Here is a 14,617-nt window from a genome sequence, read left to right on the forward strand (position 1 = left end):
AACCCTGGAGAGCCGCTGCCAGCCAGTGTAAACAGTACTGAGCTAGATGGACCAAGCGTCTGACTCAGAGTCAGGCTATGTTCCTATCAAAATTTGGCCCGTTCTCTTACTGTTTCTACGGCGGTGGGATGTTAGTGCTCCAGGTGTGTGCACCAGGCTTCTTTGGATTGTGGCTCAGGGACAGAGCATCTGTTTTGCATGCAGAAGGTCCCAGGTTAAATCCCCAGCACCTCCACGTAGGGCAGAGGGAGACTTCTGGCAGAGACCTTGGAGAGCTGCTGCCAGTCCGTGCAGGCAATATTGGGCTGGATGGCTGAATCGTCTGACGCCATATAAAACAGTCTCCTATGTTCCAATCCAAGAAGCTAAGTTCGAACATGAGTTTGTGCATCTCTGCTTTTAGAGAAGAAACCGTCTTCCTGGTTTTCGTTGGGAGCTCCCCTCTTGGTCCTTCTTGCAATAAACAAATAATCATCGAAACGGCCTTTCTGAAAATCCGGCAGTCCTGTTGTAGAAAGAGGTCTTCTTTTCCTCTTCGCATGCTATGTTTCCCCGCCAACGAAATCTCCCATTTCTTTCTGCCTCCATTCTGCCAACTTCTTGTCCCGCTTTGCAATTTGAAGTTGAACAGAGAGAGAGAGAGAGAGAGAGAGAGAGAGAGAGAGAGAGAGAGAGAGAGAGAGAGAGAGAAGGCTCGCAAACCAATTGATGCTATTAAAAAAAAAAAAAGTTTCAGAGCTTGCAAGCTTGGTCACACCAATAGGAAACCAGCCCTAGCGGCTTGTGTGACTTCACTTCCCAAAATTAGACACACACACATACACACACACACACACACACACACACCCGAGCCCTGTTCATCCGGCCCCCTGTGCAAGATCAGCCCCTGCCAATGCAACTGAGCCAAGCGCCCATGGAACTCTAGGCGGGAAGCAGCAGGTACAGGCAGGCGTGCCATGGATTGCACCATCAAGGTAAGTTCTGGAGATGTTCCTCCATCTTTGTCAGCAGCTGGCTCCCTGGCCCCCTTCTCTGTCTCAGGCTTGCACCAAGCTGGTCTCTGGTTCAGTTCCTCTCTCTCTCTTTCTCATACACACCCGGCTCCAGAAACAGGGGCCCCCTCCGCTCTTTCCTTCTGGTACAAAAAAATTTCCTCTTCCTTCCCTTTCACGGCGGTTGATGTCTCTGAGCTTTTAAAAAACCCAAACCAAACCACCACAAGAGACGCCTTGAGCTCTGAATGGGAGAGTTCCCTTCCACTGCCTGGCCTGACCGGCCGAGAGATAGAAGATGGGGGTGAAATGGGGGACCCCCCACAAAAAACTGTCATGCGTGGAGAGACTCCTCTCCGCCATATCATCATGGTGACAGCAGGAAGAGGATATTCCTACAGGGGTGCCTGTACTGGCCTGCCAAACCCCAAGAATTTCAGGGATGGAGTCCAAGTTTTGGGGTGCTTCAGCCTCCCCCCAAAAAAACTGGAGGTACTCCTCTTCATAAAAGGTCAGTTCATTTTTCCTTTTGCATTTCAGGGGTTATCAGCTTGTAAACTGGTTTGCCTTTCCTGACTTTACCTTTCTCTGTGATCTTTTAATTTTTTAATTTTCCTTTCAACCGCATAGTCACGCGGGTCCATGGATGCTTTTAGGGCTTTGCAAATTCTCTAAGCATCCACTTCAATTCACAACCCTGTAGCATTAAGATGTGCTTTTGTCCACCATGGGTGTGTTCTTGGCAAAACTGTGGATCTTTTGATTTGAGGTTGTTTGAGACTGAATGTGCGTGGCTTGTGTTTCTCCAACCACCCAAAAGGCATGTATTTCAGAGGAGAGAGAGAAACGAACCAGCAGAAACTCTTGAAAGATTTGTAGTCATTTTTGGTTTGGCATTGCTGTCTCTATTGGTGGTGGTGGGGGACGGGACATTCTGTGTTTGGGCTGGGTTGTAGATTAGTACCGGACTGCTCTAGTTTTCAAAAGCAAGGAACACTGAGCCATTTTTGTTAAGACTGGAATCTGGCAGGGTGGAAGTAAGATTGGGCACCTTCTGAACTTGGACCCAGATTCTGACAAGGTCAGCACCGGCAGTTTCCCTTTGACATTATTCACTGCTTTGTGTTGTTGAGACAGTTTCAGCAAATATTCAGTGAGTACGCCACCACCCTGCCTCTTCCAGGTTAAAGAGGCCACTGAGCCTGATGTCTTGCTTTACAAAGCACTGGAGCCAATGGTGCTGATTTTGCATCTGTCCCAAGAGCCCTCTGGGAATGATGTAGTTTGAAATGCAAGTTAATTTACATGTCTTGAGTAGAGGCATCTCACTCCTCTTCTAGGGCGACTATCTTTGTGATGTTTGATGAGAGTTCCCTAGGAAGCAATCTGTGGCCCTTGAAAGGGTGGGTCTATTTTGGGTTTTTTTAAAAGTTTAGGGTACAACTTTATTTTTTAGGATTTTAAATGATGTTGCTAACTGACCAGGGAGGGAAAAAAGAGGACCTAACTCCTTGCTCCTGTTTCTTGATCAGCTGAAGTAAGCAGGAAATAAAAATGTTCACCTGCTAAGATCTCCAGATCAAGCTGCTGTTAAGAGGCACGGAGAAAGAATGGCCTCCAGTTCTCAGGGGTCAACTATTAAATATGAAATGTTTTCGAACGGGGAAAGTATAAGTGCTGGTGCCAAGGGAGCATTTTCAGGGAGAGTCCTAGTGGTAGGCCAGAATATTTGGTAAAGAGCATGATTCATGGGTCAAGCTCACAACTTCTTTTCCCTTTTACTGACTGTGCCCCTGTGCCTTTAGAAGCATCTTGACCTACACAAAACCATGGGGGAAATTCTGCATGCTTAATTTGCCTATGCCAAACTTCAGTTAAACCAGCAGTGGGAAACCTGTGGCTCTCCATACAGTTGATGGACTCCAACTCCCATCAGCCCCGGGGCCAGGGATGATGGGGGTTGTAGTCCAGCAACACCTTGAGGTCCCACAGGTAGAAATGGCGACACCTGTATAGCTATCACCTAGAAACTGAAACTTCTGCTAAACCGTGGGTTCACTAGTCAAGCTGCTATGTCTTCGCTTTACTCCCTCTTCACTTTCTTCCAGATTTTGGGAGACTAATATTTGGCTGGTTTCTTTGTTTATTTTATGATGACATTTACGTCTCAACTTTCCATCAAATAGCTCAAGCTGGTGTATGTGGTTCCCCATTTAAAGCTCACAAGAACCCTGTGAGGTAGGTTAGGCCTTGAGAAAGAGCAACTGGCCCAAGGTCACTCAGTGTGCTGGGTAGGGATTTGAACAGCTCCTAGTGTGACGCTCTAATCACTTTGCCATGCTAGATCTCTCAGGCTGCCTTCAACAGGTGTATGTCGGGCAGAAATCCAACAGGAGAAGCTTTCTCCTCACATGTAGGGATAGGGAAAGGCTTCATTTATTGGATGAAGCCTGTGATGCAGCTGTTAAAAAGTCCCAGGGACCATTATACAGTGGTGCCTCGCAAGACGAAAAGAATCCGTTCTGTGATTCTCTTCGTCTAGCGGTTTTTTCGTCTTGTGAAGCAAGCCCATTGACGGATTAGCGGATTAGCGCTATTAGTGGCTTTTAGCGGCTTATCTGCTGATCGGATCAGCTGATAAGCAGCTTAGCAGCTTAGAAAAAGGGGGGGGAGGAAAAAAAACCAACAGGAACTCGCAAGACATTGTCGTCTTGCGAAGCAAGCCCATAGGAAATTCGTTTTGCGAAGCACCCCCAAAACGGAAAACTCTTTCGTCTAGCGAGTTTTCCGTCTTGCGAGGCATTCGTCTTGCGGGGCACCACTGTAGGGGGAAGTAAGGCAGCCAGGCTGGAGGGCAGTTGTCCCATATTAATTAAGAATGAGTGCTAGGGTGCGATCTGGTGTATATAACACACCAAAGCCTGTCTAGATCACTGTCTCCTATAACAGAGGTGATAAAGGACAGAGATACACACCTCCACACACTTTTGCTTCTCGCTACCCAGAAAGAAACAAAGAAACCTTGGATCCCTGCTGGGTACGCACCACACATTTAAAGCCCTTTGCTCCTCTCACAAAATCCTGGGAACAATAGCTTACCCCTCACAGAGCTACAATTCCCAGCAGCCTTAACAAACTACCGGTACACCCTAAACAGACAACATTTTGCGGGGGGCGGGAAGCCATGTGCTTTAAATGTATGGCAGACAAGGGTTCCCAATTTTAATTTATTTCAACTATACCACAGACGGCCAGTTCACGCTGGTCCGTTGGCAACCTTTAGCAAGCTGCTATGCTATGCTTGATTTGGAGTGGGAAGGTACAACAGTTCTCTTTTATCATTCTAGATCAGATCTTTAAAAAGCAAAAACAAACCCACAACCTGTTAACTTGGGGCGGGGGGGCGGGGCACTGCCAGAGGAGCATGTTGCTGTTTATGTGGTAAGGATCCTAGCGGGTTCAGCATGTGTACATTTACCCGATATAAGAGAAAACAATAGCTGGGGGAAGGGAGGCCTAGAAGTAACAGCACCCCCTCTCCTCCAATATTCAGGATTTCGGTAGCCAAACAGGAAGCTGTGCCTCCACTGCTCCCCCCTGCCCTCCAGCTCCATCCTTTATTACAGAAGATAGGAGAGCTATTTAAAGCCCCCTGGCTTGCAGGGCAGTTCTGAGCCTCGGGTCCCCATCAGGCAGGCCTTATCAGCAACAGCAGAGGCTTCCGGCTTTGCGGCCTCAGACTTCCTGCCTTTGCTTCCTGTGTTAGCTGTCCCACCAGCAACATCGAGCTACCATGATTGTCACACTCCCCCTTACACCCCACCCCCTGCCTGCCCGCCCCGCAATCGCCACCATCATCACAACCACATCAGCCAGACCGCCTCACGTTTCAACAACACACGCTGGTTTTTGTGCAGCGCAGAATCTAGGCTTGCTGTTTCTACACTTTGACAACACTGTTAGGAGTTTGAGCGTGCCAGAAACCCCTCTAAAGCCTAGATCAGGGGTTCCCAAACTGTGGTCCACAAACTTTTATTCAGGTAGTCTGTGGTGTCTCTGTAAAAAAGACAATTAAAAGTCACACAGTGTTTACTCCAGCACATTACAGTTGCTGCAGCAGGCAGATAAACCGTAACTGGCCCACGAAGACCCTCGGCAATTTCCAAGTGATCTCGGGTGGGGTGGGGAGTTTGGGAACTATTGCCCTAGATCCAGCAAGTGTTAAAATCCAATCAAGTCTCTCTAGCTTTCTGAACGCCTGGATCCAGCAAGTTTTATAAGCCAGGCTAGTTTCCTGTGTTGAGGCGATTGCCTAGGTGATGGGCAATTGGGAGAACAACGGATTAAGGGGCTTGGTGCGAGACAACAACAGACAAAAGCCAGAGTCTGGAATAGAGTTTTGGGGGCTGTGATGTCAACTACAAATAAAGCAGCACGCTGTAGAAAGAATCAGAGAGCAATGTTTGATTTCTGCTTGAATCCAAGGCTGCGGCAGTGGGAGAAGCAAGACTCTTTTGGGGTGTTCATGCTGTGAACCCTTCCAGCTCAGGCTGTATGTGTAAATAGACCATATATCCTGAAGGCACCACGGTCCCCGCTGCGCCTCAGTCCTGGGACCCCTGAAATGTCGCACCGCTCGGAGATTGGGGTTTTCGTGCAACAACAGTGAGAGAGATGGACCAATGGTTCTGACACAACACAAGGGAGCTTTCTGTGTTCCTAGTCTTACACACACACACACACACACACACACACACACACACACACACTTGCAGCACCACCTACATGTTTTTGGCCATGCCTTGCCTGGGCACACCTCCCTAAGTGAGTCTACCTCCTAGTTACATCAGGTCCAGGGAGCTATTATCCATGGGGTACCTGTGGGGTTGTGGGCTCTTGGCAGATGCCCCACCATGCTGGGCCTTGGCGCCAGTCCTGCACACGCGTACCTCACAAGTCTCCACCTCCTCCAGGGCTGGTTCTAGGTTTTGGAATACCCCTGGGCAAGATGCTCTCAATGTCCCCCTAACCCCCTGCAGTGCAGCCGCCATCTCCTCACCTCTCCCTCTGAGCTCAGTTCACACACCCTGGCCAAAAGGAAATCACAAGGCATGCAGAGAGGCGACTGCTGCTCCTCTTCGCCCCTCTCATTGCTGATTCGCTTGGAGAGAATAGCTAAACATGCAGCAACAGTGAGTGTTGAGAGCAGCAGGGCATTTCAGGGACTGGGAACGGGGTCTATATTGAGACATGGTCCTCAGCAAGTGCCCAACAATGCCAATATAGCCCCCCCCCCCAATATTATCTGGTTATTTGTTCTGCAACTGCGCTGCTGTTCATCACCATTGGTTCTGGCCAACTGCAGCTTCACTAAGATTTGCCCAGGGTTTCATGGGTTTGGGTGTTTTGACAGGTTGGGGTTCTTGTTTTTTCCATGTAAAAATCAGATTTTTTAAAAAGAGAAAAATCAATTTGCCACTGATATTATGCTTTTTGCCGTGAAGGGGGGTGGGGAGGGGAGACAGGCTCTGATCCCTTGGGATCAGATAAAAATTTAAAAACAATTAAAAAGTTGCTTATTCTAAGAGGGTGGGGAACCTCAGGCCTGGGAGCTATAATAATAATAATAATTAATAATAAATTTATATGCCACCCATTTGACTGGGTTGCCGCCGCCACTCTGGGTGGCTTCCAACAAATTAAAAGCATTAAGCACAGTAAAACATCAAACATTAAAAACTACCCTATACAGGGCTGCCTTCAGATGTCTTCTAAAAGTCAGGTACAGTCCTTGACATCTGATGGCCCTCCCGACCTCTCTGTTTTTTGCCCTTGGGACTCTCCTCAGGGTATAGACCCTCTCAAGGCCTTCACCAGCCCTGCCTTGCACCCTTCTTGAGTGTTTTTGCCTGGCTGGAATTTGTCGAACTCTGACAATGCCTTTTGCTTGCCTGGATGGAAGATTGAGCGGGTGGGGGTGGGTGTAGCAATTACTTTTACCATACAAATATTATATTTAAATTAATTGCTCTGCCCACATTTCCCTTTGGCCCTGCCCACCTCTGCCACATGGCACCCCCCACTCCACCAAAAGTTGCCCCCCCCCAAAGGAAATATGGGCCGAATAAGGTTCCCACCCCCCGTAATTTAGGATATTGGATAAATATGTAAAGGTTGCTAAGCAACCAACGCCCTTCTTTCTTCTTCCCTGAACCCGGCAACCGTACAAATCTCTCCAAGGCTGAGCTGCTGTTGTGACAACGGAGGGGCCAGCCACAATGGTTTCCTCCTGCTGCCCGCTGAAGCACCCTTTAGAAATGGTGGTCTACAAATTAAAGCAACTTTTTTCGGCCTTCAGGATGTTTGGACTACAACTCTCCTAGCCGCTGGGGCTGATGGGAGTTTGTAGCCTAAGTTTGCCTCTGGACTGTCACTATTGTGCAAGAGGGATTCAATTGCTGAACAGAAGTTTTAGCTCATTTACAGAGGGTTAGAGTGCTCTGGCATCATAACCCACATTTTCTTTAAAAAGCCATACTTTTTTTTTGGGGGGGGGGTTGCGAAATGACAAGGAAAAGCGCCAAAAAGTATTGGACAGCAATCATTGGATGGGAAGATGTCGAAGCGCCATGTAAACAAAAAACCTCACCATGGAAAAAAATTCAAGCAAAGGCTCAAGGGAGAGCGGGCATTGCTCAACTTTGTGCAAGCAGATCAGGGCGCAAGTATGCTCAGTAAACCAGGTTGGCAAAGGCAGTCCTTGCTGATGGCAACCCCACCTCAGATGCAAGACCACTTACTGTATTTTCTGGCGTATAAGACTACTTTTTAACCCAGGAAAATCTTCTCAAAAGTCGGGGGTCGCCTTATACGCCGGCTACAGCAGCAGCTCCTGCAGCAACTCCCCACCAAAGGATAAAACGACAGCAAATTAAATCAGAGGACACCAAGCTCTCTAGATGAAGCAGAAATACGCTTGAAAATTGGCCCTGGAAGCCCCCGGCCACTGGGAAGAGGAGCAGATTTCCGAGCCGGACTGGAGACTGGTTTTTTAAATTTTTATTTGGTGTGAGTTGGAAGAGGGGTAGTCTTATACGGCGAGTATATCCCAAACTCTGTATTTTAACTGGAAAAGTTGGGGGGTCGTCTTATACGCCCAGTCGTCTTATACGCCGGAAAATACAGTAATTTGCTTTGGCTCCTAGACTTCACCTCTTCCTTTGCTCTTTACCTCAGTCAACACTGTGGCCCCATCTGTATTAACTTCTTAGAGATTTTTAGGGGGACACCCCAAAAAAACCCTAGAAGTTGGTAAATGGTAGGATTTTGATTGCTTGGATTATTGAAGGGGAGATTACAAGCCAATGAAAAAACAGAGACTGAGCTTTCTTTCCAAAAGTCAGGGCCTCACCTGGGATAGAGGCATTAACATGACAATATGTTATCTGAAGAAGTGTGCATGCACGCGAAAGCTCATACCAATAACAAACTTCGTTGGTCTCTAAGGTGCTACTGGAAGGAATTTCTTTATTTTGTTTCGACTACGGCAGACCAACATGGCTACCTACCTGTAACTATGACAATATGTTTTGATGGGCCATCTCAGAGGAGTCTTGGCCCTGGGCAGAGAGAAGGTTGCCAGGGTAACTGGGTCACAGGGAAACAAAGTCTTTAACAAGGTGTGCTGGAAAGAAGAAAGGAGAAAAATGACTGAGAAACAACTTAGCAAGCAAAGAGAGATGCCTTTGACTGCAGTGCTGCACCCCTGTGGGGAACAAGTCCTTCTTTAAATGACCTTGCTGTAAGATCTGGACTCCCTCCATGCAGGCTGGAGGTGTACGTATGTGAATAAATCACGTTTCTTAAAGCTGTGACAGTCTCTGCCGCGTCTTCAATTCTCCAAACGATCACAAACCCTGGGTGGGCGCCTGGATTACCCTGGAATTTTGCTACCGCTCGGCAGAGAGTAGGGGCAGAGCCAAACTTTTGCGACACTAAATTTAAAACAGCATCATACGATTTTAAAGTCATGGCTTCCCCCCAAAGACTCCTGGGAACTGTAGTTTGTTAAGAGTGCTGAAGAGTCGCTAGGGGACCTCTAGTCCCCTCACAGAGCTACAATTCCCAGAGTTCCCTGGAAAAGAGGGTTGATTGTTAAACCAGTCTGGGAACTGTAGCTCTGTGAAGGAAATGGTAGTCTCCTAAACAACTCTCAGCACCCTTAACAAACTACAGCTCCCAAGGTTCTTTGGGGGAAGCCATGGCTATTTAAAGTGGTATTATGATGCCTTAAATGTATGGTGTGCTTGTGGCCCAAGACAGCAGGCATACGGGATTTGGCTAAGGGTAAAGTGAGCTTGGTGGGGTACTGCTCCATTTACATTAATGGGCCAGCCTCCATTGGCTGCAGTAGTTTGGTCCACAGTCTCTAAATGTTATTTTTCATTCTAGTTGCTTTGCGCTCTCCGTGTGTGTGTGTGTGTGTGTGTGTGTTTTGCTGCGTTTTAGCAATCTTTGTCTAATCTTACCTCATCAGTTCTTCAGAGTTAGGATCCTTATCGTACACTGGCTATCTTTCAAAAAGCAGCTGACTAATCAATTGCACTCCTTTCAGCAATTGTAAAAAGAGATACAATGTGAGGAAGGGCCATAGCTCAGTGGGAGAGCATCTGCTTTGCAGGCAAATTATCCCTGGTTCAGCCCCCAGTGTCTCCTGGCAGGGGTGGGATAGTTCTTGGTCTCAAACCCTGGAGAGCTGCTGCCAGCCAGTGCAGACAACATTGAGCTGCATGGCCCCAATTCCTCAGTCAGCTCAGGCCAGAAGACTGCAGGGCAGCAAGGCAGGCTGCAAACCATGAGAATCCCTAATCTGTTTGATTGCCCAGTGCCAGGAACACACACTCTAGATCCCCCCGGAAAAACCTGGAGAAAAATTATATAGACCACAGCAACTCCCCTTTCCTGATCCTCAAGTCTGCCCTGAGTATCCAGCTGAGCACAGCTAGGTGAGACCAACTCCACCCTGTTCATCATCCACCAAGGTATCAGGGATACAAGCCAGATTGGCCTCCTCACCCATAATCAGATCATAGATGAGGGGGTCTTATTCAGAGTCAACCTGGCATTTAGCAACAGCCGCCGTAGACCGAAGGGTTCCTCTCCTCCCGGACAAAACTCCCTTCCCTTGGTGAAAACTAACAACACCTATGACAGCAATAAAAACCCCACAAATTAAAAACAGTTAAAACAACTAAAGCGATTAAAAACAGGTTAAGACAGTGGCTGCTTTCAGTCTGCATACAATATGTAGCCGATTACTTTCTCCCATTTGACATTGCATTTAATTTTCAATGAAATGAACAGGGTAGAATAACGTAACGACAGTGTAATTTTTGTAATTACCGGTAATTGCAGAACTTACATACTTTTGCTACAGAGGACGGTGAGACGAATAACGTGGATTTTAGCAGAAGGCAAATTGCAGCAGAACAGAAACAGTTACACGTATCAAACACGTGGGGCCAAGCAAAACAATTATTTATTAAGCAGCGGTCTCACTCAGTATAAGGAGGCACAGGTGACAAAGAGGCCTTGCACCTTGAGGGAGTATCAGCAGAAGAGGGAGTATCAGCTGGTGTGGCCTGCCATGCAAGCTACACCTGCTAAAATTATATCCTCTTCACAATTATTAAAAGCACACCGGTCCCTTTTTTGCATCTGAGTACCATGGTGGGACGTGGGTGGAGCTGTGGTCTAAACCACTGAGCCTCTTTGGGCTTGCCGATCAAAAGGTTGGTGGTTCAAATCCCCGTGATGGGGTGAGCTCCCGTTGCTCAGTCCCAGCTCCTGCCAACCTAGCAGTTCAAAAGTACACCAAAAAAGTACAAGTAGATAAATAGGTACCACTCCAGCGGGAAGGTAAATGGCATTTCCGTGCACTGCTCTGGCTTCTCCAGAAGTGGCTTAGTCATGCTGGCCACATGACCCAGAAAAACTGTCTGCGGACAAACGCCAGCTCCCTCAGCCTGTAGAGCGAGGTGAGCGCCGCAACCCAAGAGTCGTCTGTGACTGGACCTAACTGTCAGGGGTCCTTTACCTTTACCTTTTTACCATGGTAGTGGGGAAGGAGATTTTCATTGGGATTAGAGTGGGAAATTAAAGCCCTTTCCCCATGTCATGGCCCTGATCCACTTCTGATCCCTTTACCATTTATTTGAGTCTCTTTGTGTCAAAATCAGACACACAGTGTAATTATTTAGTGGACAGAAGTCTTTGATGGTCAGCTTGCTTGGTTTTCTCATCAAACCAGGCCAGGATGATTGACAGTAACCTGGAAAAACACCAGTCCATTCTGCTTCAGTACTTTTAACAGAAGTTGTGATTTGTAGGAGTGAGCGTGTGAAGCTGTTCAGGCATGGAAATGAAACACTGAATGGTGGTGGTACATTGTTGCAGAGTGAATTCTTTAAGGGACATGCACATCAGGGTCTGGCTCAAAATTGGCCACTTGACATATTAGGCAAGCGTATGGTGTGCATATATATTGCTTCATTTCATGGGAAGATTCTCCATTCCATTCCTGTATTGCTTTTCTTGTATGTTCTGTCCTCCATTTCTCCCTTTCCGCATTCTAGTTTAAATAGAAGAGTTTCTAAAATTAAATTCTAAGGTAATGCAAAAGAGGACACAGATACCTGCACTGTTAATTTGTGTAAAAAAAAGAGAGAGTTCAGCAGGCATAGTATGTCCTGGGCTTATCTCTTCTACATAACTGTTAAAGGTGCAGGAGTACCTACCTTTCCATCCAAATACCTTATCACAAATCGTACTTTCTGGCCTGGAAACAGGGTGGATGGATGCAAAGAAGGCATAGTTGCATAGAATAGAGGCAGGCATAGGCAAACTTGGCCCTCCAGATGTTTTGGGACTACAACTCTCACGATCCCTAGCTAACAGGACCAGTGGTCAGGGATGATGGGAACTGTAGTCCCAAAACATCTGGAGGGCCGAGTTTGCCTTTGCCTGGAATAATGTCAGCAGGTGTAGCTGAAATTTTCATGCAAGGCACATCATTTGAAATTCTCTCTTCTACGCAACTATTAAAAGTACTGCAGAGGAGCTTTCTTTTCTGAAAGTAGGTCATGCTCAGTTTTGTGTCAGTTCCTCCAATTCGTTCCCCCTTCCAGATCACCAGAGTGCCTATCTGCAGGGATCAAATACTGCAAGCAAAGGACGAAACAAGAATGAAAGCGCAACCTTTACAGGATTGTCCTATGCACAGCTGTGGCGAGATTATTTTTGTAGAGTGTTTCGGCAACACACAGGCACTCCTGTGTCTTCATGCAATTTTGTTTTCGGTCCCGCCCAGTCTGCTTTTTCAGTTTGATCCGTACTCACGATAGTCAGTGAAGATACGCATTCGTGAAACTCAGCACCGAAAGAATCTTGATGCAATCGTGCACAGAAGTAGACCAAGATGGTTAAAATAGCAAAAACAAGAAGCCGAGGTAGTGCAGATGGCCAATGGGAAACTGTAGGAAGTGAAAGCTGTGGCCAGTAGTTTGCAAACAGTACTCTGTACGATGACTGAACTTTTTTGTTGTTGTTGTTAAGGAACAACTAATCGTTGAAGGCATTTGAGAACAAAAAAACAGGCAGTTTGGAACTCCCAAAACTCAGGAATAAATTGGGATGGGGACAATTTCCAAATCATCCCTAGTTTGGAGGAGCTGCTGGTTTCTTTCCCCGGAACCCTAGCTTTCAATCTGTGTCCTGGGGGGCCCTAGGGATCTGCAGAAGATTACCAGGGGGCTTCTGAAGGACAGTGTCAGTCAGTAATAGTAGCCAAACTTCTCTGAATGGCAGCTGGCCCACCACAACTCAATTTCACAGCCGCAGGATGTGCTGCGAAGGGTTGCATTGGGTGACCCGGGGCCAAAGAGGGCAGGTTCCTCCCCATGTAATTAATTGCACAGAAAAGAAATTCCAGCAGGTATAGTTTGCCCGACACCTGCTAAAATCCCCTCTGCTAGTCACTTAATTGAAGGTGCAGCAGCCTTCTCCTTGTGCCCATCTCTTTGTTCATGCTCCCAGTTTGTGCAGGACAGCATCCCCCTGAATGCTGGTCACTGGGGGGGGGGGGCAACAAGAGGAGAGGTCTTTGGTCCCCGTTCTGCGGTGGCTGGTGCCCATTGCAACTGATGGGGCAGAAGGCAGTGAGCCCCAGCGCTACTTGGAGCCAGAGCAAAGGACTTCTAGCTTTGACCCCATCTCCTCCCTCCTGAGTTATACAAAGGCAACACTGAGACTCAGGAGGAGGAGGAGCCAGACAGGGTGAGTGGTAGAGCATCTTTTGGGCATGCAGGAGGTCCCAGATTCAATCCCCACATCTCCCCTTAAGGCTGGGAGAAAGACCCTTGTCTGGAACCCCGGAGAACTGCTGCCAGGCTGTGTTAGACAATACTGCGCAAGCAGGACCAGTGTTTGAATCAGTACAGTATAACCTAAGAGTCTCATCTACAAATCTTTAATGCACAAGCAAGTGGAGACGGGAGGAAGTGTTTTCTTTAGGTACTTCTCTGCTAAGCTGTTTAGGGCTTGAAAGGTAGGTGCCAGAACCTCGCACTGGACTCAGAAGTAAATAGGCAGCCAGTATAATTATTTCAGAAGTTGTGTAATATGGCTTCAGATAAGAATTATAGCAGCCTAATTTTGAATTCTTTGACACTGTGTAACAACAACAACAACAACAACAACAACAATAGTAACAGTCCTAGTATATTAGGATTGCCATATTTCAAAAAGTGAAAATCCGGACACAAAAGTTGTTAAACTTTTTTTGGCAAAGTTGTTGAGCTTTATTGGCAAAAACACAAACAATAATGTAGTTTCTGAGCTATTTTAAAGGGAAACTGCCCAAAACGACACTGCCGACATGGGTTGACATATGTCCAGGTTTTCCTGAACATTTTAGCGATTTCCGCCCGGACACTGCTTCCGACTGCAGTCTTCTGGCCGTGTCCAGGAAATTCCAGACATATAGCAACCCTACATAGTTAATGCTCAGTGAACACCTTTCGCTTTCTGTTCCTCACTGTTATATACCGCTTGCTGGACTTCCCCAAAACTGTTCAAAACCTCTGCCTCCTTCTCCTCTAAGTATTCTTATAGTCTCCTTGTCTGAAATTCGCTGCCCATATCGATGGGAATTTCTGTGTGAAAACGTTAAAGTTGTTTTACTGAATTTTCTGCTCAAGGACTCCCCTCCTTTCCCCAAACGTGACAGGAGAAAGATCTGAGAGACACGCCGAGAGAAATATTCTGACCCATCTAGAGTTAACAGGCTACTGATTTTCTGTGTTTCTTTTCCAAGAGACACTGGTCATTCCTTAGGCAGCCCTGTACTGGGAAGTTTTTAATGTTTGATGTTTTGCTATGTTTTTATTATGTTGAAAGCTGCCCAGAGTTGCTGGGGCAACCCAGGCAGATGGGCGGGGTAGAAATAATACGACAACATCATTATTTTTAATACTATTATTATTATTATCATTGTGAAGGACTGTCAGTCCTCATTTGGCTGTCTGTTTCTTTGCTGGAGTGTGTGTGGGGGGGGTTTGCTCCCATGG

The 14,617-nt window shown here is 47.0% G+C and overlaps 1 protein-coding gene across 3 annotated transcripts in view; it reads left to right on the forward strand.

The window, feature by feature from the left end:
* The first annotated feature begins 818 nt into the window (after positions 1-818).
* Positions 819-14,617, forward strand: part of LOC308592242 (retroviral integration site protein Fli-1 homolog) — a 34,306-nt gene continuing 20,507 nt past the window's right edge. For all 3 annotated transcript variants that reach the window (XM_081203551.1, XM_081203553.1, XM_081203552.1), the window contains exon 1: positions 819-974. In XM_081203551.1, coding sequence (XP_081059677.1) covers positions 957-974 — 18 coding nt within the window. In that variant the 5' untranslated portion in view covers positions 819-956. The remainder of the gene's footprint in view (positions 975-14,617) is intronic.

This window comes from Podarcis bocagei, assembly GCF_964188305.1.
Source record: "Podarcis bocagei genome assembly, chromosome: 7".
NCBI classification, from domain to species: domain Eukaryota; kingdom Metazoa; phylum Chordata; class Lepidosauria; order Squamata; family Lacertidae; genus Podarcis; species Podarcis bocagei.